This window comes from Siniperca chuatsi, linkage group LG4 (assembly GCF_020085105.1).
Source record: "Siniperca chuatsi isolate FFG_IHB_CAS linkage group LG4, ASM2008510v1, whole genome shotgun sequence".
Classification (NCBI taxonomy): domain Eukaryota; kingdom Metazoa; phylum Chordata; class Actinopteri; order Centrarchiformes; family Sinipercidae; genus Siniperca; species Siniperca chuatsi.
Genome location: NC_058045.1, coordinates 24,242,007 through 24,266,938, shown reverse-complemented (window position 1 = coordinate 24,266,938; position 24,932 = coordinate 24,242,007). Strand labels below are relative to the sequence as shown.

Genomic DNA, 24,932 nt, shown 5'->3' with positions numbered 1-24,932 from the left:
AGCAACACACTAAATGCCTGAATGTGGCAGCCTCATATAGGTAAATAGCTATTACAAAGAAAAACCTTATTGATATCAAAATACATTGATATAAAGCAACTCGGCCACTAACTCCTGCATGCCAGTAAATGCTTCACAATCAGACAGTAATACCTGTATGTGACAAGTATATCGACACAGACAATGGTGATTGAAGCAAAAGATCTTTTTTTTTTTAATTCAAAGTGAATCTTGACATAGTACACCATCAATTCATGATTTGACACTCACCAATAAGAGTCACCAAGAAGGAACCCGCTTTTTGTGACAAAGTACATAAGGCTTGGTCACACTGATACTCACTGAGAACTGGGGGGACTGCAAACTGGTAAGACACACATTAATACATCCAAACATAATCATTTTCCCAGTCCTCATATTGTTGTATATTGCACAGTGCAGTTGCTACATGTCAAACTAGTGTAGCATTTAAGAAAAAAAACATTTTAAAAATAAAATCATAAAGCCACACACATCTACACATATTTAGAACAGTAACAGTTTCAATTTAGCAATCATGTCTACATATTTGTGTCTAAATACAATAAATGTCAACCAGATAAGATAGTTGTGGTTGGTACAAAATCTACCTAAATGTGTCTTAAGAGTCAAATTTCACACTATGTATTTTGTCAGCCCAGTACCCAAATGAGATGTTCAGACCCATGTTTCTTGAGTTGATAGTTTTGTCATGTGGGGTCCCAGAATAAAATAGGCCCACAAGGACCAAATCCTGAATTTATGAAAGCAGACTACAGCCTAATCTCTCAAATATTGATTGCCCCCCCAAATGTTTTAAAGGTATCTGAACAGTCTTCAGGTCTGCTTTGTTACTTAAGGCTGCTGAGCTCCATGTGCTCGTTGAGCTTTGGATGTAGGACTGTGACCCTCTGGTGACTTTGCTGCAGGGAGGGGGGGGGGATTATCTATCCTAAGCAATCAACCCAAAGTGGTGGGGGGATTAGGGCATGGGACTCACTGAGGTTGAACATGTGTTCATCTCATCACAGGTGCTAAGCTGACAGAAGAGACAGATGGGAATAGATGAGAGGCTGCACACCACAGGGTGAAAAAAACAGAACATTTTCCTTGAAGTACAGATTACTGTGGCATGACACACACACCTATCAGTTATAATTTTAAGCTGCACTCCAAGGTGAACAGTGCATCCTCTCGCTTGTCTAAGGATCGTCAACACAGTGGCATATTAGACGAGTACACAAAATACACCCATTACAAGCAACATAGCAAAACCATTACAATGTAATACATTAAGGGAGTATGGCAAAAAAAAAAAAATTTGCTTAGTTTCATATTATAACAAGCCATTTTACATGTTACTATGACATATTCTCATTATTACTAGAAACAAAATTATTCTTAAATGTTTGTTATAACAACATATCACTGTTATATCACAAAACCAACATATCTCTCTTAAAAACTGAATAATGTGGTATCTAGTAATAACGAGAAAATACGTCAACATGAAAAATATCTTGTTAGTACGTGAAAAGGATCTTGTACAAAGTCTTTATAACAAGAAAATTAGCAAAAAATTTTTGGGCCACAGTGGCAGCAATATGCTGCTGTTGATGAGAATGGGACAACTTTGGACCTAAAATTTTGAGTATGGTTGATGGATACAGCATTTTAATGAACCCCTGACTGAAACACATGAAACACTACCTATGGTAATAGCTGCATACAAGAATTATCAACATCCCAATCACAAAATGAGAGAAAACGCTGTGTAGCCATTAGAAATGCAACAAATGACTCACTTGCAAACCAAAAACAGATGTCTCAGAGTTACACAAATACATTCACGGTGCGAGAATAAAGCTTTGCATTTGTGTATATTCAGGGCTTATGTTTTATGTTTTTGAGTACTGCCCGGTGTTCTTGGTGAGCGCAATAAAACATTCCCTGACTTGTACTTTCTTAGGATTCTGTAAAAAAAAAAAAAAGAGAGATTGTTTTCAGACCTCATCTTAGTCTAACAACAACTTTGGGGTTTTTTGAACTGATCCCCTTAGAAGGAACTAGTCTACAAATTTTCAGACTGCTTTGATATCAATGCAAGACGTCATCTGTCAGCCACTTGTTTGAAGAAAGGCACTAGTTGTACAGTACGAAGAGTTGCAAATACAGTCCAATAACGGGAATAAAAGCCATGTCATCAGAAGAAAACTAGAAAAACGACAATACATCAACAACACACCAGTTACAGAATCCAAGAGTGAACCCAGCCTACATTTGAAATACTGATGCTAAATGCACACAAAAAAAAACAAAACAAAACACACACACACCAAAAAGCAACAGAAGAGAAAACTCATAACTTCCATTACAGCAGTTTACAAATCACTTCAAAACAACAAAGCCAATATACAGAGGCACTAGCATATAGGAATAGCATTCAATATACTCTAAAATAAAACCCATTTCTATTGTATCTAGTCATTAGAACTACAATACAAAAGAGAGAATGCAGGCTAGAATGAGATTAATCCTCTAAATTCACAGCTACGAAGTGGCAGATAATCAGTACATAGCAGCTTATTATCTATACATTCCAAATACAATTTGCCAAACATAGCTCAGAAAAATAAAACCTCAACCTCATTTTTAAAATAGAGATCTCACAATATATATTCCAATGTTGGTAACTGCAACAGTATGCTGGAGGTGAAAGGAGAAATAGTATCGACCATGCTTCAGAAATGATTAATGAACAGTCTTTGGTGCTGATTGGAGTAAAATACCAGCCGATATGACAGGTAAAGACGCAGCTCTACTACACACTGGAAATCAGAAACACAAAACCAAAAAAAATAAAAAAATCAAGGCTATGCATCCACCCTGCAGGAATGTATCAAAACTGACAACAGGCTTCAATACATGGACAAAAGGTTCGCCTCACACAAATATTTGAAACAATTACCGATACACCTCTAACACTCAATAACCCAGCAATGATACTGTAAGTTGATAGGTTATTTCAAACACTGAGAAGCATTTAAAAGCAAAAACATAAAACAATCTTGTTTTTTTTAGTCTATGCCACTCCCAAAAACTAAAAACGCATTGATGCAAGTCTAGCCTAAATGCTAAATAATAAAAACAGAGCAACCCAGAGGCTATCTAGATTGTATTGCAGTTACAGTAAACAGTGACAATACTGTTATGAATTAAGTACTATAGTGAATAGAAATCGATTATCAAAATATCAAATCACTCTTTATGTACATAAAAAGCTCATTCATTCAGTCAAAGCCCTAAATGTGCAGCCTCTAGCTAAAGTAAAACCATACTCTGAGTTAGAAAGCAAATGGAAGTCCAACATTTGCCAATATTAAAAACATAACCACAAGCATTATCCTCATTTATCAAACAAGCCCATCGTGTTCAGAGTCTGAAGGTTAAGTGCTGCAAGCCCATTTAAATTTACTATCTATAAGCTCCTGAAGTAACGTCATAGACTCTGATTTTAAGGCACTAGGAGATGGCAGCAGTAAAGTCTACCTCAAACAAACACAGGAGCGTTCAATCCTGGTTAATACAGACTGGGATGGCTTAACAAACAGATCTGACTGGCTAACACATGCTACAAGGCAACAAAGATAAAAGGAAGGGGAGGCTGAGCGCCCTGATAGCAATAACAACAAATGATTTCCAGCCTCTAATTAGATCATATTCTCTGAACAATACTCAAACAAATGACAGGAGGTAATGTGCAAAGGACACATTCTTAATTCAAATGTCCTTATCATCATTTATGAATTCATTCACTCTTATGATGCTCTCTTATAAAGCTTTCAGTTTTAATCAATCACTGCTTCCTCCGTTGGCTGACATGATTTTGAAGGAGGTTTTTCCAGAGTTGAAGTTGCTCTGACAATCAAACACGATCATTGACTTTTGACGTGAACCTACAGATTACAGAGGCTGTGTCACCATAAAACATTATCTTTAGCACTGTTACTTTTGCTTGTCTTTCTCAATCCCCCTATGGTACATTTTTATCCATCCTCCTCTTGTTAACCATATTTTCCTCTTCCTCATCATCACAAGTGTCCATTTTGTGCTCTGCTGGTAGCTCTACCTGCCCAGGTCGCAGCCCCAGTCCATTTCCCGTTGCCCTTCCTCACCAGAAGGTACTGCTGCGGCCCCGTCCTGCTCCTCAGATATAAGAGAACTGGGGGTGGTGGCTGAGCTTGGTGGGGCTCAGAGGGAAGCCTGTGTAGGCGGCTGGGGAGGCCATGTAAGGGTGAGGAGGAGGGAAGGGAGGCTTGAACTGGTGGGGGTGGTGGGCATAGCCGGGCTGGTGATGCGGATGGATGGTCGGGGAGGGGAGGAGCCTGTGTGGGTGGGGAGCGGGGTGTCCAGGGTGGTGGTGGTGGGTGCTGATGCCCAGGGTAACCTGGTGAACTATAGTGCCTCCTTGGGGGTGGGAGAGACCGTAGCTGTGCTGGAGGAGAGGGGGAGGAGGAGGGCGAGAGGGCAGGATGGAGTGGGGGTGGTGAATGGCGGTGAGGGGGCCGCTGGGTGGGTAGGACAGCAGTGTGTGTGTGGGCAGGCCTTGGGTATGTGTGTGCGGGGCGGCCGAAGTGTGCGTGGGGCTGCTGTGCGGCAGGTGTGTGAAGGCGTGTGTGTGGACAGTAGGGGGGATGTAGGCATGCGGTCGCAGCGGCCCATAGTTGCCGTTCCACTCTTTGTTGCTGTGGTTTGAACCGTACGGCTGCACCTGAGAAAAAGAATAGACAAGCAAAATGACAATCTGTTTAACACTCAGGTTCAACGCAGTCTGTTCAAGGAATTGTTTGACATTTTGGGAAATATGCTTATTCGCTTTCTTGCTGAGCGTTAGATGAGAAGACTGATACCACTCTCACACCTGTTCATTCAGTATGAAGCTGGAGCCAGCAGCTGGTTAGCTTAGCTTAGCTTAAAACAAAGACTGGAAACAGTGGAAACAGCTAGTCTAACCATATTAATGCAGCCCTTGCTTCAGGGACTGACAGGAGACCAGAATACTGTTTATTGTTTCAGACCAGCTATACAATTCCCCAACTATCAATTGTACAAAAAACTGTTGAGTTAAGTCTTTACAAACTGCCTTAGTAACAAAGTGTTGAAATACCTGTGTGGTTTTCACACATCTGTCTGCTTCCAACAGCTCCCACGGCATTTTAACCTTGGGTTTTAACTTTTCAGAGGGTCATTGTAGAAATACTGTTTCTTGCTAGAAAGGAAAAGAACTGACCTGTCCAAAGCCAAGAGGGTGCTGCTGCTGCCCAGTCACCTTTTGCTGACGGGACAGGAGGGGGGCGGATGGGAGGAGGGGGACGGATGAGGGAGTGCTCTGTTGTCCTACGAGGCTGCAGCGCCCTTTGGACCGGGACCAGGACTCTGAGACTGGGACAGAGAGAGGACAGAAGTGAGTCAGGCAAGGACATATATACTGTAAAAATAGATGGTAGGTTTAGTCCACATGACTTTCTATACTAAACAGTGAAGCAGATCAACAACTACCAAGACTTCAAACAACAAACAAGCATGCATACCAGAGAGAAATTAGATTCGCATAGTGCATACTTTTGTTCAATATAGAGAATATGAAAAGGTGTTCTTTCCAGACATTCATTCCCAAATAGAACTTAAATCCAGGTTTTGCATCTGAAAATGTTTTTCACCACAAAGGATATGACAGGTGATTAGCACTGAAAATATCTCATCTTACTGAGGAACAAAGGTTGCATACATTAAATTAACTTATCAAGATACCCTCAAGCAACATGTACTAATATAGAGATGAAATTGTTTAAAAGGTGCTACTGATAACATCCAGCCACTAGATGACACCCCCCCCCCCCCAAAGTTGTTGTTAGCTAGTGTTAGTTTTAGCGTAGTGTTGACCTAAAAGTGTTTTTCTTTCTGAAAACAAATCTCATAGCAGATTATAAAAAAAAAACAAACAAAAAAAAAAACAAAACAGCTGAGCGCCACACAGCAACAATGGCTACAGGGAGAAAGGTCAACTGTATGATCATGTCAGTATTTTCAGATTTTTATATTAACGTGAGTACCGTAGCTGCTGAGCTCAACGCAGCTGGCTACATGGCTAGCTAGCCACAAGTACCTCAGTAAAGTGTCTCATAATGGGGCTAACGTTACACTACGATATGAGATGACACCCTCAATAATGTTTTGGGTCTAAACACTCTAATGTGCAGATTTACAGTAGTTCTGAACTTTAATTTTCCTTCGACATGCCACACTGGTAATATATTGGGATCCGACGTCCACTCCGTTCTTAAAGAAGAGCGACCGTCTTTTCAGAAGCGGACCAGTTAGCCACTGGCCCAGGACGGACCAGAGACTGGTCAATCAAGTTGGCCCACTTCTAAATCCCCTCTGATACCCATCTTTGTTATAACGTTACATTGTTTGAGGGAACTATAACGTTAGGTAACTGGACACAACCGTCACTAAAGCTAACGTAGCTACTCAGGGATTGACGCTGTTATTTTTCTAATTTTGACAGTCTAACTGGTGACAACACATTAGTAGTTGTTGTTTATTTTTGTTTAAATAAGCATTCATTTTGGACCCGTCCACATTTTTAAAATGAGTAATTCCAATTCACAATCATAATACATTATTATTTTTAATAAATGTTTAATTTAATGTTTAGTAAAAGTGATACTTTTATTCCGCACCTTTCTAAAAGCTCCGTGGGTGTATTTATATTTTAAATATTCTTCTACATAAAAATGTTATCAATATAACCTTTAAGCAACATTGTATTTGCATTAAGTGAAGCTGACTTGAACCTGTAACAGTGGAATCTGTAGTTGTAGAAAATAGTCGCACATGTGTATCAGTAAATATGAAGTCACAGAGAAAAATGCTTTAGGATCTGAATACTTGTAGATTTCTTTTTCTCTCCCACAAAACAACAGTTACACTTTCATAAATTCTTCATTGCAGGTGCACAAATCCTATGCTACGAATCACAAATTAAGAAACTCATACGCTCACATTTTTGCTGGAGTTGCTGCAGTGAGTACACATTCACACACCCATATCAAAAAACGTGAAGTCACGGACAAAATTTGCACATCTGCAGTATGTAAATTCATGCAATGAGAGTTGCACACCTGTAGAATATTTTCTCAGAAATAATTTTTCATTTTTCTAGCGCAAACAAGTCAATAACTACAAGTGCTTGAATCTGCTGCTATGAGTCTCAAATGCTGTTTTTTCCACTCACAAATGACAACTTCTGCGTGCGCTCACTTTTGCACCACATCTCTCAGTGAAATGTGGAGCAAAACTGATTTGTGAACCTGTCGAGCCTTTTGGCCAATCAAAGGAGCTTTGTTTGGGTACCTGTCCGTCTATCATTTTTCCAACTCTGTTTAGATGACAGACCACGCCCACTTCCGTATCGCTTGGAAAATAGCGACATGGGGGAGTGTTGAGTAATGGGAACCGTTAATTCTGAAGAATTATGAGTTAACAGTTTGAGTCAAGCATAGAGGCTGTGCAATGCCCAGTAGAAAGATTTTCAAAAACAAAATTTGTATTCAAAAGGAAAAGTAGGCAAACCTGAAGGGAAAAAGACCAGTATTTCAAGTTAATCTTTGTGACATAGTAGCACCTGCATGCAAAATATGGAGCCAACTGAACAAAACCAGCCTACGTATTTTAAGTACAGTCAAATGGATGACTAGAAAAGTTCAAGCTTAGCAGCTGAGTTAACACACAGAGAGCAGACGATGAGAGGACAAAAGCAGCGGCGTGACCAGAAATGACAGCAAAACGTGTCTCAGTATAGTTTTTTCTGTTCGTTTAGCTTATTGGCAGTGTGAAAAAACGCTTAAGTGCTGCTCCCCAAGTCTTATAATGTAGGGAAAACCCTGCTGTTTATTCTGGCATCATGTTGGTGACATTGTTATGTAAACAAACACGCATGTAAACACAACGAGCAATATCAAGGTCAGCAAAAATGATCAAGGTCAAGTCCATATATCGTACAATAAGTCGATAACGTAATTATCGTGACGGGCCCCGATCACGTTTTATTGCCGATCGTCTATAGATTACCGTCTCACTCACCTTTCTTCCTTGCCTTGATGAGCCCGTTACTGAAAACTAAATATGCCAGGGAAGTGTAAATTTAATCCAGGATGGCTGGAAATTTATCTTTGTAGCGATTGGGTTTTGACTGTTCTGTTTTATACCGATTGCTGACTCCTCTTAACCAGCTGGTAGGGGCCGCAAGTAATCAACAACTGCTAGGCTAAAATTAAGGCTTGCCTAGTCTGTTGTAGGCCACATTTTGGCCTTTGTCATGGCTCAAAAACTGACATCTATAGAAATGTTTGGTCTCAACTTGAACCAGAGCATCTGCAGATTAATTCCATATTCGATATGTTATGATCCACTATAGTTAGACACGTCATCTTGACTGGAAGGGAGCCTGCTGTATGTTGCCGCTATGTGTCTGTGCAGTCGCCATATTGGAGAGGTTGCTATGAGTCTGCACGGTTAGCATATTGGAGAGGTCAAGATCCGCTAGTAAACAAATACAATGTGCACCCTCGATCGGTTTTCGCAATCGGCAGCTAGAAAGCATTAATCACGATCTCCTGATCAAATATTTCTACTGAATATCAGCCCATAACGATCTGAGTCCGATCAATCTGGCTATCCCTAGATAGAACCCAACAAATACAGTGGTAGATGTGTTCAGATGCTGACATGTTTCACCCATTCTAGAGACTTGCACTGGATCAACTACATGTTTGTGAAAGAGAAGTACCACTTGATACTGCAGAAGCATGCCACTCCTTCTGGATTACAGTCGTCGTGGAAGAGGTTTTATTTTATAACAGGGCAGTAACCTAGTGAACAGAGAAAATTACCTTCTTCAAATGAAATGTCTGAGTTAGTGGTGTAGAGGAATGACAATTTAGCATTTTATGGCCACAGTGTAACTGTAATTTCTGCTGCTATTAAAAGAATCATCAAACTTGTCTTTCAATTTAACAGTTGTGAATCTTCCCATAAAGCACAGCACCATAAAACTAGACAATAAAATCCAGAAAGTTGGGGAAAGAGAAAGAAACAGATTGTTGGCACTCAGAAAAAGCACCTGAGGAGCTAAGTTGATCCTTGGACTCTGACCTGTATCAGTTTCAAATTCACTCCACCATTAATAAAAATTAACTTTTGGGGAGAACTGAAAGGTGAAACCAATCTCAGATCAGTGCCTAAGGACAACTTTTGCTGCATGGCAAGAACCAGCAGAGAAAACATAGGCTCTCATCTCAACACCAAATAAAATGCATCCACCTTTCCCTCCACCTCTAGGAAACAACAGACTGGGGTTCAAAAATATGGTTGCTGTACTCTGTTTGAACTAAACTCTCCCTCTTCTACTGTAATCTATTTCTGGATCACTGATGCAGGCATAACTTGGTGTTATCAAATAAGGAGGAATTTGTTTTAGTTAAGATGTTCTTTTGAAGGGTTGGTGAGGGTTACTTAAGGGATTAACAGGAAAAAAACCTGAATGATTTCACTCAACGCCAAAGTGACTGGTCAGTTGAGGAGATCTTCCATAATTTTACTCTTTCTGCACAGCATCCAAATTAACAATTTTTTTGACTAACTTCAAATGATGCACACATGTACACATATTTAAAAAAACACCAGTTCTTCATTTGTTCAAAGATTTTTCTCCTTCTTCCTTGGAAACTTTCCTTGAAGAAAACTGCTACTTTGATGGAGGGAAAGCCATAAAAGAGGACTCTCAGGTAATGTCAGCATTGCCTGCTATGGATGCATCTTTGAGGAATTGGTACAACGTGGCCAGTTCTCTGTTGGTGTCTCTTGATCACCTGTTAAAGCCTCTATGACCCACTACGGGGCGGTAAGCCCCTACTGCTTCCATATGACCTGCAAAGCAGACAAGGCCAAAGCACAGGTGACAGACCACATGACAGGTGGCAAGATGAGGACACATTTATGGGAAAAAAACATTTTTGGGTGTAAGTACACAAACCATATTTTTCATGACAGCTTCAATTTCTCTTAGCTTGTAATGAAAACAATTGGTTAAAAACCTAACAATAAACATCACCCTCCTTTTCTTCTCACCTATGAAATCCATCATATGTATAAACATATGAAACAGAAATATTTGTTCCCTGTTAGGAAGGTAAACGTTCCCACTGACCCATTCTCTGGACAAGCTCCTCTGTCCCTTGAGTGTTGTTGTTTTGAACTCTCATTGGTGGAACCACCATCGTCCTTACGCCACGGGGACTCCTGCCCTGCACTGCAGGGGAAGGCAGTGGTGCTACCATGGCAGCCAAAGGAGGGCGGTTGTTGTGGTTACTGTTGTCGAGGTAACGGTAGGTACTGTTGCCACGTGGGGAGGTTGATGTGTCGCACGTGGGGGAGCCTTCCACCGTGTCACAGCCACTCTCGTGGCCGTCGTCCTCGGACATGCTGAATGCAGAGGAGAAATAACACATTAAGATGACTGGAACTGAACAATATATTTCTCTTGGTAGAACATTACTTCCTTAGTGTTTTTGGATGTGTGTTATGTCCAAATAACTACCTGTTGGGTCTCTTGCATGGTGAGACAGAGGGGCTGGACTGAAGTGAGTTGGAGGCAAAAGAACTGGTGCTGAGGCTGCTGTCGGGGCTGCTGAGGGAACACACTCTCTCCATACACACACTGGTGTTTCTGCATGCCTCACACACACACTCCTCTTTACACCTATAGAAAGAACAATGCAGGTTAGCATTTCTGAGGCTCAGACCAAGTTTACATCTCATTTTAGTAGAATTAACTCATATAGATCACTGAAGTTTTAGATTTACAAACTGTAGCACAGATTTTGCTTAAAGCAGACACAGACTTTTTACTGTTATATCAGGGGAAAGTCACTGTTCTCTGTTCAGCATTAGAGAGAGATCTTCTCTATGTCTTTCTATGGGCTTGATTTTGATAATCCCATTTGTCATTGATGTTACTCACTCGCTCAGGCGGCACCTTTGAGGGTCTTCATCTTCCCCCTCTTCCTCTCCGTCGGTGAGTTTACTGCGGATGCTGATCACACTGGGAGCAGGGCTTGGTGTGTCACCCATCAGAACCGCCACATCTCGCTGTTGTTGACTGGACAGGTTCAGCTGGCTGTTAGCATTTGGCACCACCTCTTTGAAGCAGCTCACTTCCTCTGCATCATCTTCCTCTTCATCTGTGTTTTGAACTTCCTGTTGCCTGGTTTCCACCAGAGGCACCTCCCTCTGAGGCTGCTCCCTTCGTGCCACTGCCTGTCCAACATCAGCCATCTTGGGGGTCCGACATGCTGAGATGTGGATGTTGTTAGGGTGGGACAGGTTCCTTTGAACAGAACAGTTGATAGATTAGAATAAAATAGCAGAGGAGTTTAACTTCAAAAGGCACGACTAAGGAGCAGAATCTCACCTGTTGTGACTGTGTCTGTTCCTTTTATTGGCTGGCTGGGGCCACACAACATGAGCTATGCCAATGTTGATTGGTTGATGGGCAGAGAGGGCTGGCATCTGATTAGTCAGGAGAGACTGTTGCATCACTGAATTGTAGTGACTGCTGTGGGGACGCACTTTCCTGTTAAAAGGTATCAAAAGTAAAAGAGAAACATAATGCAGCCTTTTACTTTGGGTAAAAATGTGATAGGAATGGATTACATGTTATGCTCTGATGAAAGCAAACAAAACTAACAATTCATAACGAGAATTCTAAAACAATATTAGCAACCACCACTTTACATGTGATGTGCTGCTTCCCAATGCTGGGTCATTGTCATGCACATTTGCAAATGGAAAAACTCAGCTAGAATCCTGGTTAAGCACATACATGGACAAGAAATTGTGTTTCTCCAGCAGGAGTTTAGCAGTGTTAACCATTTTCTTTGTTTACATTACAGAAATCATGTTACAACACAAAGCCAACAGTAACGTGGTTACTTTAGTGCATGTATACAATGAATGCAACAAAAAAATTTGACTAGTCGAAGTCTTAAAACGGAGAATTTCCCAGACGTCTGGGTGGCTCAGAGTAGGGTGACTCACCCCCAGTCGCTGATCCTCTGTGGGCCAGCTGTGGTGTCGTTGGTAAGGGAGGACGGGGGTGGTGGAGGGGGGTGAGAGGGAGGAGGACCCACTGCAGTCATCTGCTGCCAGGCTGCTGGGACGAGGAGCTGCTGACCCCGGCTAGACCAGGCCTGCAACAGGGTCAGAACAAGAAAATCAGGGATGTTATGCAATCATCGATTGATTCCCATAGCTATGCTCGATAGTAAGTCCCCCCAGACCTAGGCCTAATGTTAGGGTCAGAGGTTATGTTACGGGAAAAACAAACAACCAACCAAACAAACAAACAAAAAAATTGAATTACCGCTCCGTGGTTGTATGCCCGCCAGTCAAGTTGCAGTTTACATCCATGTATGACACATGTATGATTCCAGTGAATATACATTGTTGAACTGATTAATGACAACATTAACATGTGCAAGTATAGCTACACAAAATGTGGTGCTTTTGTTTTCTCCTGGCATTTTTAGATGTAAAGCCTCTATGAGCTGTAGGTGAAACTCACTCCCTGGATCACGATTAGCTAGACGCGCTCCAATACGTTGTTTGCAGTCACGTGATTCCTATGATACTTGAAATTCAGAATGAGGCAGGAAGTGAAGGCGGAGCGGACAAGATGGAGGAAAGCTCGTACTGTGCTAGCTATTGTTTATTCATTGTGTCGTTGCAGTCAACATGTGTGTGTGAAATCTGGAATTGGGACATTATGATGTCACAGTGTATCTCATCTGTGGGGGAAAAAGTAGTCTAATCTAAAGAGTAACACTGCAGACAAGGCATCTTACCTGAGCAATTACACCAGGCCTCACTGGTAGGGGCTGTATGGGAGGGGCCTGAGTTACCATGGGAACAGGGAACCCTGCTGGTTGGTTAAGGTTGCCTTTAAAAAAAAGAAAAAAGCATAAAACAAATCATCTGTCATTTATGCAGCTCTAAAAGGCTGTAGCTAAATTTAATAGCATTTTGATGAAGCTATGGCACCACTCATTTAGATTAGGTACTTTATATTGGAACAGATTGAGTAATGTCTTCCAAATCACTCTCATAACACTGTAAAACATTTTAAATATGCAATCTTTGTGATAAAATTACTTTCTAATTTCTAAAAATGTGTTACGTTATCATTGTAAGCAGTGTGCAGTCTACGTACCTTGCATGGCGGGAGGACAAAGAAGAAGGGCAGGTGGGAACGAGTCACTGCACCCAAACTGACCATTCCCAGTTGCTAGAGCTATCCCAGGATGCAACACTGAGGAAGCTGACTGGGTTATAGCCTGCATTAGATGAGTACAAGAAGGCAGTAGCAGAGAAGATGACAGAATGAAAGAAACAGATGGAGTGGTAGGCAGATAAGAGTAGAGAATACAGAGAAGAAAAGGAAAATGTGAAAAGAACAATCAGAAGATGGATTTCGAGGAAATTAAGTGAATGACAAAGAAGAGAGACAAAATTAAACTACAGACATGGCAAGAAGATTAGCGATAACTCTTGTGACAATGTGACAAACACTAAGACCAATATTCTAAGATGATGTGTTATAGCATCTTCTCCCCTGAAGAGGGCAACATTAGGTCAACAGTACAGAAAAAAGTCCACAGAAACATTACGTAACCAACAATTAGACATATTTATAGGCATCCTGAAAAACATGGAGTGTCAACAAGAGACAATGTGTTCTGAAATAATCTAGCCAGTGCCATGTTAAAAGACAGATTAATAATTCTAGAAGCTAAATGGCATTGTTAGTAGTTTAAAAAGAACTGACTGTGGTGTTTGTAAATCAAGATCTTTGTCACGCCGATATAAATTATTACTGAGCAATAAAAAATATAAGCCGAAGGTAAAACATAACCTTGTCCAATAAGACAGAAAATGTACGAGTAGCAAACAAACATGGCTAGAGTATCTCACCTGAGTGTGGACTGGTATGTTGCTGTAGCCTAGAGGGAGGCCAGAGGAGGCAGTGGGGGCTACTGAAGGTCTTGAGAAATGAATGGTGTTCTGATTCAGAGCGTCAAAAACTGCACTGGTGGGCCGACTGTGGCACATGTCCATGATGTGAAAAGATGACTGCACACTGGAGGGGATCAGAGGAGTTGTAGCGGGGTGAGGAGAAAAATTTATGACAGGAGTTCATATTACAGTCAACAATAAAGCATTTATGCCATCCCTCTGTACATTGCTAGTTACTACAGAAAAGAGCAACAAAACAGAAAACAAACAAGAGTGTGCAAGTCAGTTGTAGCAGCCTTACTGATTACTGTGTGGGTAGTCCAGAAGATGAGTCATAGTGAGGAAGGGGTGATTGAGGACACTGGAGGGAACAGTCCTGTCCTCAGCATCGATCAGCAACATGCTCCTCAGCAGTGACACAAACTCCCTCCTGTCAACCTTCTCTGCTTGCATGTCAGTGTTATCGGGACTCAGGACCAAGTTCACCTGATGAAATGAGGCACATAGAGAGAAAACACTGCATATGAGAACCACAAAGGGCAACAGTTCATGTTACAATTAATTAAGAAACCCAGGAGTACTTTAACTGATCAGCTGATATGATTGTTTTACATCAGGGCAACTAGGTTCAGTGTGTTTTCAGATGTGATCATGACATTGCTGTGTCAAAACATGAACATGAAAATGTCTGTTATCTCTGGTGTCTCTTATGTTGGATTCGTTCAGCATGGTTTGAATCTGATCAGCGTCATTTTGTCTGGTTGGACTCACGTGTGCTATGTCATCCAGACAGCTGAAGATGTACTTTCTGGCCTCTTTGGATTTAAGTCCTGTCTCTTTCTCATGCTCTTCTGTTGTCTGGAGGAGGAACAGAAATATTAAGAAAAACAAATCTCCAGTATGTAAAGATTTTGGTATAAACACATTTTTGCATCTTGTGTGCTACCACCAGATTTGTCACGTAAATGATAAGAAATGAAAGTAATGAATAAAATATACACAGGCAGTGAGGGCAAACTATGCGCTTCCATGTAAATCTGTGTGGTCAAAGTGTTAGGCAGTTGGGTTTTCACTGGGAAGTACATGGGCAGATAAATGTTTAGGCTCACATTCATTGCGTATAACATGCATGTTATGTGTGTATATTTGTGTGCAGGTACTTTTAGTCTCCAGGAGGAGTAGGGAGAGTCGGACTCTTTGGAGAAGAAACGAGAGGTCTTGGTGCCCTTGTTGAGCAGCTGCTCGGCAGGCAGGCCCTGAGTCTGAGAGATGTACCGGATCTGAGCAGAGAGAGATAGAGAAGACAGGAACAGGAAGGCAGAGAAAAGGAGAGGGGGACATTAACAGGAAAAGTAAGCAAGAAATTCACGTATAGTGAGATGACAGGAAAGACGTTAAAGAAGACATGGAAAAAAGGGGAAAAAGAGAAATGCCAGAAGGAGGAGGTTTGAGAGAGAAAACACAGGTGTACATCACCACTTGACTAAAAAACTTGAATGCAATTTATTTTACCCAGTTACTGAAAAAAAAAAAAAAAAAAAAAAAAAAAAACAGCCTTTACTTCAGCTGATGTACTGCAACCATATACAATTCAAAACTTTACATCAGCCGCTTATTAGTGTGGAGAAAAATTTAGGATACTTTCTTACTATTGCTCTACTCATACCATGAAGGGGATAAAGAATATAAATGCGTTTTGGTGAAGAGAAAGAAAAATCATCAAATTTGTGAGTAACATGAACAATGGTAGTCTAATACTACTAATGGTAGTCTAAATTTTGAAAAACAACATGAGGCAGAAGCATAATCTCCAACATGTAAATTTATGTTGTACTTTGCAACTTGGATTTTGTCTATAAGAGCTGGTCTGCAAGTTGCTTGTTATCTAATACGGCACGTTAAAATCCATGCACTTTAACCTTTACTGCTCAGCCAAACTGACATAGTTTGAGCGCTTCACAGGACCAAGGCGGATGCAATAAACAAGCCAGACATACAGAAAAGGGAGCCAGAGGTTACTGACATTTGGCAGCAAAATTTAGCACAATAAAAAAAACCTGTAACCTTTTACATGTAAGACCCACGTTTTAATGTCTAAGGCTTCATTCAGCCCAAATCAGGCGAAGCGGCAATTAGCCGCAGGGCTGTGCGGCAGTGTGTGGGGGTATGGGTGTGTTTGTTCTTGCTTTAGAACGTAACCGCTGTGAAACAATCAAAAAATAGCGTTTTATTTGTGACAGATTATTTATGATTCACCGGCTTTCTTGCTACCAGCGCTCTCTCTCTAGGTCGCTCAACCACCGCTGTCTCTGTGTTTGTCTCTCTCTCTCTCAAACAAATCAAAGGAAGCTTCTGGGTATTGCTTCTTTTCATCATAGACCGCAAGCCAGTGACAGACGTCAAAGCTGGGTACACAAAATAAACCAAGCTAGGAGTATCATAGTTTGGCCCATGAACTCGCCTGGATAGCGCTTGGTTTCAGTGATATTTCAGGTTGACTGTGGAGCAGTTTGACCGGTCGATAGCCAAAATGGCCACCGCAGCGTGGGGTTGCATTTCTCCAAAAGTTGATTCTGTTTCAACGTTTCCGCCACAGGTCTCTGCGTTTTCTCCAGCAACCCTGTGGTCGCCACAGGGTAAGCCTAAACGCACTACCCCCAAGTTACCGAGTGTCTCTCCTACCGGTTTGTTGACAGCGCTGTCCGATAAACACTCAGTCACACTGGACGATAATAGAGGAGGTTGTACCAGTGTCTGTTTCAAAAGTAGTTTAGCCTACCTCTCTTACAGTCAGCATCGGGGCTGAGCGCATTGGAGCAGCCAACCGACACGTCACGCTGCCCTCCGTTAGTCTGAGATCATTGGAGCAGTCACAAAAATGACTCAACTCGAATCGTGCTTAAAAAATAACATTAGGAACCTGTCACATCTTAAAACAAGTTATAAACTATATACGTTCGTAGTTAGTTAACACTATGCAGCAATATCCTGGTAAACTTTAAAACATGTGCATTAATGCTTACACTGTACAGTGTTTAGCTGTTTAGTACAGTGCTAATCACATAACATTATTGGCTAATGTTAGCTAAAGGTTTAGCTGTTAATGTTTACGCTATTAGCAGGAGTGGGAGAAATCTCACGCTACTGTTGATGCCCACAGTGAGACACTGGGAAACCTCAATTTATTTGCTGCATCACATGTAGTTTTAAATGAGGAAATTCACAACTTTCTTTTAGGGCACAACGTCCACTTCAAAACAGGGCATGCCAAACTGGCCGTGGGGGTAGTTCATTTTAGAAGGGGCATTATGGGTACACTCACGGGGGATCCACGGCACTCCCCTTTTGGCCGTGGTATAATTCCTGCCTTGCTGGTATACTCCTGTCAAATTAACCATCTGTAAATTTCCCAGCTATGTGCTGACTTTCCTAAGAATTCCTTCTACTCTGTAGCCTGCCCTGTCTTGATTATCCTTCTCAAAATTCCATGATACTCCAGAAATTCCATGACCAATGGAAATCCTACAGTGATACGTTTTACAGCCTGTATGTGTGTGCATGAGTGCACGTGTCTACGGCCCAGAACAAACATACTGACTGGCCAGAGGGCACTGGACTGAGAACCTGCTGATGGAGCACTGAACGCTCACCACAGTGCACGCACACACACGTCTACCATCGGGCTTATGTTTATAAATACATTTTGCTGTGTAGAGTGGAACTGCAGTGAGCCTTGGCATAGCACAGCATACTTTTGGGGGCTCAATGTGCATGTGTGAGTGTGCGTGTGTGTCCTGGCATGGCCCAGTGGTACAACAGAGCTGTCACTGCTCAGCGAAGCTCTATCAGCCACCATCTCTGACTGATGATGATTGTCCAAAGTGCTAGCTACTGCTGGAGCCAGAAGTGACACCTCACCAAAAAACCCTCCGAAAACATACACATGCATTAAACAGGGTCTAACTAAACAAGCCATCAATTCTTTAAAAAAATGTTAATGAACAAGAATGTTTGGTACTGGCATGTACTATGGAAGTACAGCCAATTTTAAACATTTGGTTTGGAAAAGAAGGCTAAATAATTTAGAGCTTTGGAGAACTTTATAAGTGACCATGAAAGGTCAAATATAATTTTCTCGCAACATAACAAATGCCAAGACATGACAATACCAGGGTGTCCAAGTTTTTCCTTTTTCCAAATTTCTAAACTCATACATCAAAAACATGATGGGTTTAATTCTGGTCATCACAGAGTTGCCTATAGTCAAACACAGGGTAATCCTGTACTGGTCTGTGAATGTGGTGTGGACCTTTTCCCATGCTCCCTCTCCCTTGCTGGGGAACTCCATTTAAAGTCCCAGTTGTGTAGTTTAGACCGCACAACCCTGTGGGAAGATAATCACACACTGCCAAGAACAATTTCTTGATTCACTCAGCCCAGATTAGTATTAGGTGGATTTCATGCTGGATTTGTTAGACTTCAGTCATACAGCGAGAGAGAGAGAGATCAGGGAGCAACAACAAATAAAAGGTTCAACTATATAATGAACATCCTGTTAAGTTTTGGTTACTGTGAAAGAATTATAATAAAATAATTATAATCATTAAATATGTATTTTGTAATCTCTGAGAAATGTAATTTCTTTCTGTTTATTTTGTCCTCTTTACTCCCCCTTTCCTCGAGGGATATATCTTTAGGGTCGCTCCCTACCTGTCTTGTGTGCGTGATACAGTAGCTTGTAGTTCTTGCGTGTGTGCGCGTGTGTGCGTGTGTGTGTGTGTGTGTGTGAGGAATGTTACCTGGTCGTACTCCAGCGCTCCGGGGTAGAGGGGCCAGCCCAAGAAGAGCTCAGCTATCACACAGCCCAGTGACCACATGTCTATGGCCTCACAAAATGGCAGGCCCAAAATAATCTCTGGAGCCCTAGAGAGAGAAAAGAGAGCCAGAAAAGGTTAAGGCTGGGAGTTGGTCACCATGTCAAATCAAAAGCTAGTCACACTATCACAGCCCAGAGGACAACACATCTATGGATTACAAGAGTGGCAGGGCTAGGGTCTCTGCAGCTTTTGTTGGATGGATTGAGCAAAAAAAAAAAAAAGAAAAAGAGGGTGAAAATGTTTCTGTTTAACCACAAGTCAAGATAGCTAAGTGGACTGCAGTAGCATTTTAGGGTGGTGCTAGGTAAACACATAATGTACAGGATGATATGCTAACTAATTAGTGCTGGCCATCATAATCCACAATACAAACAAGTAGAGGAAAATTTGTCAGGACTGACACCTGAATCGCTCAGTGGTTGCTTGTAGTGAAGGCAGATGTTGGAAAACAAGAAGATAACATTTTGCTGTCCTTATGTTGTCCTTTTTAATTAATATTGAAAAACATACCCATTGTAGTCATTCTTAGACTTCATCAACAAGTAGTATTTGGTGAGTTAGACTAACTCCACTGCACATTTTAGACTGTACATACACAATTTGTGTAGCCACCTGTCTTATATAAATAATATAACCAGATCTATGTGGCCACTATGCATGCATTCTCAACAGATCATTTTCATCTTGTTAGTGCTTTTACACTTCATATTCTAATATTTTGTCCAACCAGGTAACAAAACATTCAGTATACGTTTCAGTATAATGCAATGGAAAACAACATCACCACATACTACATCCTCCAAATTGACCACAGAGATGAGTCAACACGTTGCGGGCACAGTCCCAACAAAAACTGAACATGGTAAGAATTTATTGCAGGGCTGTTGTGTTGAATTGTATTAAATTGGTGTTGCTATGTTTCTGGTATTTCAGTGTACATTTTAAGCATCATACTTATTAAGACGGTGTAGTCCCTCATTCGTCCAGGAGTGTTCCATCGTAGAAAAGGTTTCAGTCGTAGTCATCTGGACACTGTTTTCAGAATCAAGACTCAATTGATTGATATTGAGAATGACTTCCGGATGGGAGCTGAAACGGCTTGATTCTGAAAACAGTCTCCAGATGACTACGACTGAAACCTTTCCATCATACTTACTGTATGACTGACCTGTAACCTTGAGAAACCTTATGATTTAAATTAAAACATGTTCTATGAATAAATCACTTCTCTTTTTAATAGTTTTAACATTGTCTAGGTCACAGATGGTGTTTTCTATAGGCAGAGATAGCAGATGGGGCCTCATGCATTTACTTTGGAACCATCATGTTTAAAAAGGTACCACCTTTGCCTCATTTTGAAAATAAATGCCACAGATTTTCACTCATCTCATCATCTTAGGGTAAAGGTTTTTCATTTTATATGATCCTATTCTACCTATTAATATTAAATTTAATTTAAAGTTTAGGTTTAAAGTTAGAATTAAGTTAAGCTTAAGAATACCACAAAGTATGGCACATAACTGTTATGTGCTAAGAAATGATGGTCTCTTCAACAGGTTATTGAGGGATCTCAAACCGCATATGACGTGCAGGCAGTGTTACTGCAACAAAGAACTAAATCTCTTTCAAAGAATGGACTTTGCCACTTACACAATACAATAGGACTAGTAATCTTGCAGCAGTAGTGTGAGGTGGCATATAAAAACAATGGGCTATTAGGCCTGGCCAGCTGAGCAACAGTGCTGCAAATAGCAACCACTGCTGTGACGACCACAGGGGAAGTGACTGTTGCCAAGCAACAACCAGACACAATTCCATAATGCAACAGTCTTATAGGGTGATAAATGGGGCTCATCATTCTATGTGTGTATGACTGTGAGGATGTGTGTATGCGTGTAGCCCATGCTTTCTGCCCTCCTTGGACTGGAGGAAGAAGTTACACTTGCCATTTCCTATTGCACCTTCAAGAGGAAGTTATGCAACACCAAAAACAGCCTTGGGGGAGACTGCCTCAAACATTTACAACAATCATGCAAAGCGGGGACTAAGACAATGATTGTGGTTTTCCTAGTTTTAAGTGCTACAATCAACAGAGGTGGATTTGCAGAGGGGCAAAGACATCAGACCACCAAAAACTTTGTTTGGACACAAACAGGAACCTGTTAAAACACAGTGAGAAGTCTTAAGCAAGGATAAAAGGGCACTTAAAATGCATTTAAATGCTTTATCAAAGGAAAATATATTAAATAAAAAAAAGATAATGGCAAGAATTCACACTCATTTAAAAGGGTAAAGGAAAAATAAATACAATAACATAGACTGACAAACTACTATACTAAAGAATCAATCATTACAAAATTAGGATAAACTACACACACTTGATTTTGCTTTTCTTACACAGCTTTCAGTTCTGCTTACCTAACACTGCACAAACTAAAGATCAACTAAGGCCAAATTAGGCAATTGTTCAAGCTTACAAAAACCTAAAACCAAATTACTATGCTGTCTTGAGAAGAAGAAACAGAAATGGGGAGGCTCTGGCTTTTACTGTACTTTGGTATCACATTCATGGCTTCTGCTGTTGCTTAATGTTTGTACATATTACAGATGAAAACAGACATCTGTTTTGCTGCTATAAAGTCTAGAGAGTTTTAAAACATTTTCTTTGACAGTAATTATCAAATCAAATATTTTTACTTTATACTGATATTAACTGGGCCTGTCTCTCCAACAGATGAGTGTTAACTACAGGTGAACAAACATTCTCCACAGACTGCACCAACACAGACTCAGGGTATAGCTGACCATTACAGGTCTATGGCAAAAACAAACACACCCACCCACACATAGTCGGGGGGGGGGACGGTGTATGTGTTGTTGCTCCCAGCTATACTGCCAGAGTCATAAAAGCTGCAGCAATGGCCCCAGCTTTCCAGAGTTGTAACAGCTCATCACATAACACGTATAACACACCCGCACACACACACCCACAGGTGTTTGGCAGCCAGACCAGGTTCCAGAACTAACTAGTCACACTAGAGAACAGCAGTTACGACAAGAAAAAAACACTGCAGACTGTATGGCACACTGCTGCTGTACACAGAACTGAGATAAGTATGATACACACACTTCAGGCACATACAGTGTCTAAGTGTGTTAAACATGACGAGATGGTACAGGACACGTGAACCCAGTGCTTTAACATCTGTAGACAAAGCTGATCCATGATAATCACATATCAAACACTGCATTACTAAGGCTTAATGTGTGGGACAGCAGATCAAGTTACATGAGAGTGAACACGCATGTGGAACAACAAGAGCAATACAGCCTGAAGGACACTACTAGAATATCAAACAAGTGGAATGTGATTACTTTCTGTTGCATTTTCAAAATGCTTTCTCAAAATCCTTTCTTGGTAAAAGGACACCAACCCAAATTAAAAGGTCTCCATTAATACCGCTGCTGTTTAAGACTAATATACTGATCTTTAATTTTATTTTATTTTTGATGACTAAAACCATCTGCACATTCACACACTTGGGTGGAAGACCTGGCCACATGGCAGGAGTCAAGGAGACAAGCAAGCAATGAATAAATAAATTAATTAATGAATGAGCCAAGCTGCTCATGCAGGCTGTGTGGCTGCTCTAACCTGTTAACATGGGCACCGAAATGAAAAGCAAGAGGTTCCGCAAAGCACACACGCTTCACCGCAGTAAGCGGTGTGGCCTGTGCGTAATACAACCTGCCCAAATCTGTAAGCATGCTAAGATGATAGCTGTCTTTCCTTCCATCTGACCTGCTTAGCTGAATTATTCACGCAATCCAGTGCTCCATTTTCATTGTGGGAGGTGGTTTTACGTCATCAGCCTCCGCAGGACAGAACAGTCACCTCACCAGGCCCTGCTGTGTCATGCTACCATGGCAACAACACATCAGAGCATGACAAGCATTGAAAGGCTTCTGCCAAAGACTTCCATCTACAGTTATGCTTATAACTCTGTGACTAAGAATGATCTCAGCCAAAACGTTGTACCGGTTTGCTGAAGGTGAATAAAAAACACCCAGGGCCCACTATAGCATACGTTTAGATTCTCTTTGTTTGACTGTGGACTAACAAGGTCCAATAAGGGCCGATGACAAATCGACATAGGTAGATGAACGAAATTGTACACTGTTTCGTTAGAAATTATGTGGAATGCATCTTTATTTTCATGAGAATCTGTAGATGAATACAATTTATGAAATGTATAAAATACAATTTATAAAACCTGACTAACTGAATAAGCATTCACTTGCCGACACTTCATGCAAACAGGAGGATCTAGGGGAACAAAACACCACCCTACAATTACTGGACATGATACCACCTGAGCCATAGACATCCCAGTGATTCAGAGATATGGCTAAATCCATACACAAACAAATCCAAACCAGTTTATGTTTACTCAAAAATTAATACTGCTGCCAAAAAGTCTTTTCAGTGAATGAAATCTTCACAGACAAAATTGCAGTGTATAAAATGCATTGATATTGTAAAATATACCAGTCACCACCAACCAAGCTACTCATTTAAGGTGGCGGCATACTACAGAATAATAATGGATGGGAATGTTACTGGCAGGAAGAGTCAACCTAAGGCAATAGCACTAACAGCACTGCACACTGGCCCTATTATTCCTAGTCAAAGGCAATAACTGAAACCATAAGCTGTTTTATTTATAATTACATGAGAGTCCATTTATTGTTTAAAATATCAGGTTTAGATGGACACCACTGACACAGAAACTATGGTGAACAGTTAAAAGTAGATTTGTGTTGAGTCACCTGAGTGGGACACCCTTAATTAGCATTCATATTAATCATGACAATGTTATTGATATATGTCCCATCATCAGTGTTTGTTATATGCTAATGGTTAAAAGGTCCAATCTGTTAATTTTTTGAGCATTAGGCAATTAGCATTTTAAGTGTCTCTCGGAGCTTAATTTAAAATACTGTACATTTTACTCTACAAGGTTTACTTGCATGCCGTAAACAAACTTTACCAGCATCAGAAAACATTGAACTTGGATTCTGTTGTCTAACATTGGTCTGTGTATTAAAACAACTGCCAGTTCATGTGATTGATAGATGCAAACCTGTAATTTATTTTATTACATTTTGATCTCAAATTGTGCCTTTAATGAGTGTTTAAAAAGCAGGGCTCCAGACTAACTTTTTACATTGGTAGCACTGGTGTGCCTAACTTTTTCATTGAGGTACACCAGCACAGAACTCTTTTTCTCAACCATTTTATAATTATAGAAGCTCTATACTAATAGTATAAAGGGAATGATATAGAGAGTCCAGTACATTGTAGGGATGCTGGTATTGGTGGTATTATTATTATTATTATTATTATTATTATTATTATTATTATTATTATTATCATCATTATCATTATCATCATCCATCCTTGCCAAATTTGTGGACTGCCTCACTATTCAAGATGTCGTTTGCATCAGGCAAGGATGGGAACAATAAATCAAACACACCCTTCCGGGCACTCTGTTTAGGAAGTAGCTAACAATACTATCATCTGATGCCAGTCACAGCCCATGGAAGTCACGTCGCTTGTTTAGAATGCTGTCCGTGTTGTTTGAATAAAACTGATCACTATGAAACAGTTATTTTGTCTCTACTTGGAAGATTTGTGCAAGAAACAACTGCCAAAAACCAGTGCTCGACATTAGACAGTCAGCTACAGTAAAAGTTGACGTTAGCTAGTGTTAGCATAACGTTAGTGTCGACCTAACATTAGTCAAATTGTCTTGCTGAAAACAAACAACGGATTATAAAAAACAGCTGAGCGCCACACAGCAACAATGGCTACAGGGAGAAAGGACGACTGTATGA

At 40.8% G+C, this 24,932-nt stretch overlaps 1 protein-coding gene across 1 annotated transcript in view; it reads right to left on the bottom strand.

Annotated features, from left to right (window-relative positions):
- Window positions 1–190: 190 nt before the first annotated feature.
- Window positions 191–24,932, bottom strand: part of hipk3a (homeodomain interacting protein kinase 3a) — a 34,787-nt gene continuing 10,045 nt past the window's right edge. Inside the window, exons 5-18 of the mRNA XM_044191818.1 lie at window positions 18,954–19,077; window positions 15,315–15,434; window positions 14,926–15,012; window positions 14,456–14,640; window positions 14,113–14,278; window positions 13,352–13,475; window positions 12,987–13,081; window positions 12,181–12,332; window positions 11,555–11,716; window positions 11,105–11,470; window positions 10,682–10,843; window positions 10,292–10,566; window positions 5,309–5,460; window positions 191–4,789 (exon numbers count right to left, since the gene is read on the bottom strand). Coding sequence (XP_044047753.1) covers window positions 4,226–4,789; window positions 5,309–5,460; window positions 10,292–10,566; window positions 10,682–10,843; window positions 11,105–11,470; window positions 11,555–11,716; window positions 12,181–12,332; window positions 12,987–13,081; window positions 13,352–13,475; window positions 14,113–14,278; window positions 14,456–14,640; window positions 14,926–15,012; window positions 15,315–15,434; window positions 18,954–19,077 — 2,734 coding nt within the window. The 3' untranslated portion in view covers window positions 191–4,225. The remainder of the gene's footprint in view (window positions 4,790–5,308; window positions 5,461–10,291; window positions 10,567–10,681; window positions 10,844–11,104; window positions 11,471–11,554; window positions 11,717–12,180; window positions 12,333–12,986; window positions 13,082–13,351; window positions 13,476–14,112; window positions 14,279–14,455; window positions 14,641–14,925; window positions 15,013–15,314; window positions 15,435–18,953; window positions 19,078–24,932) is intronic.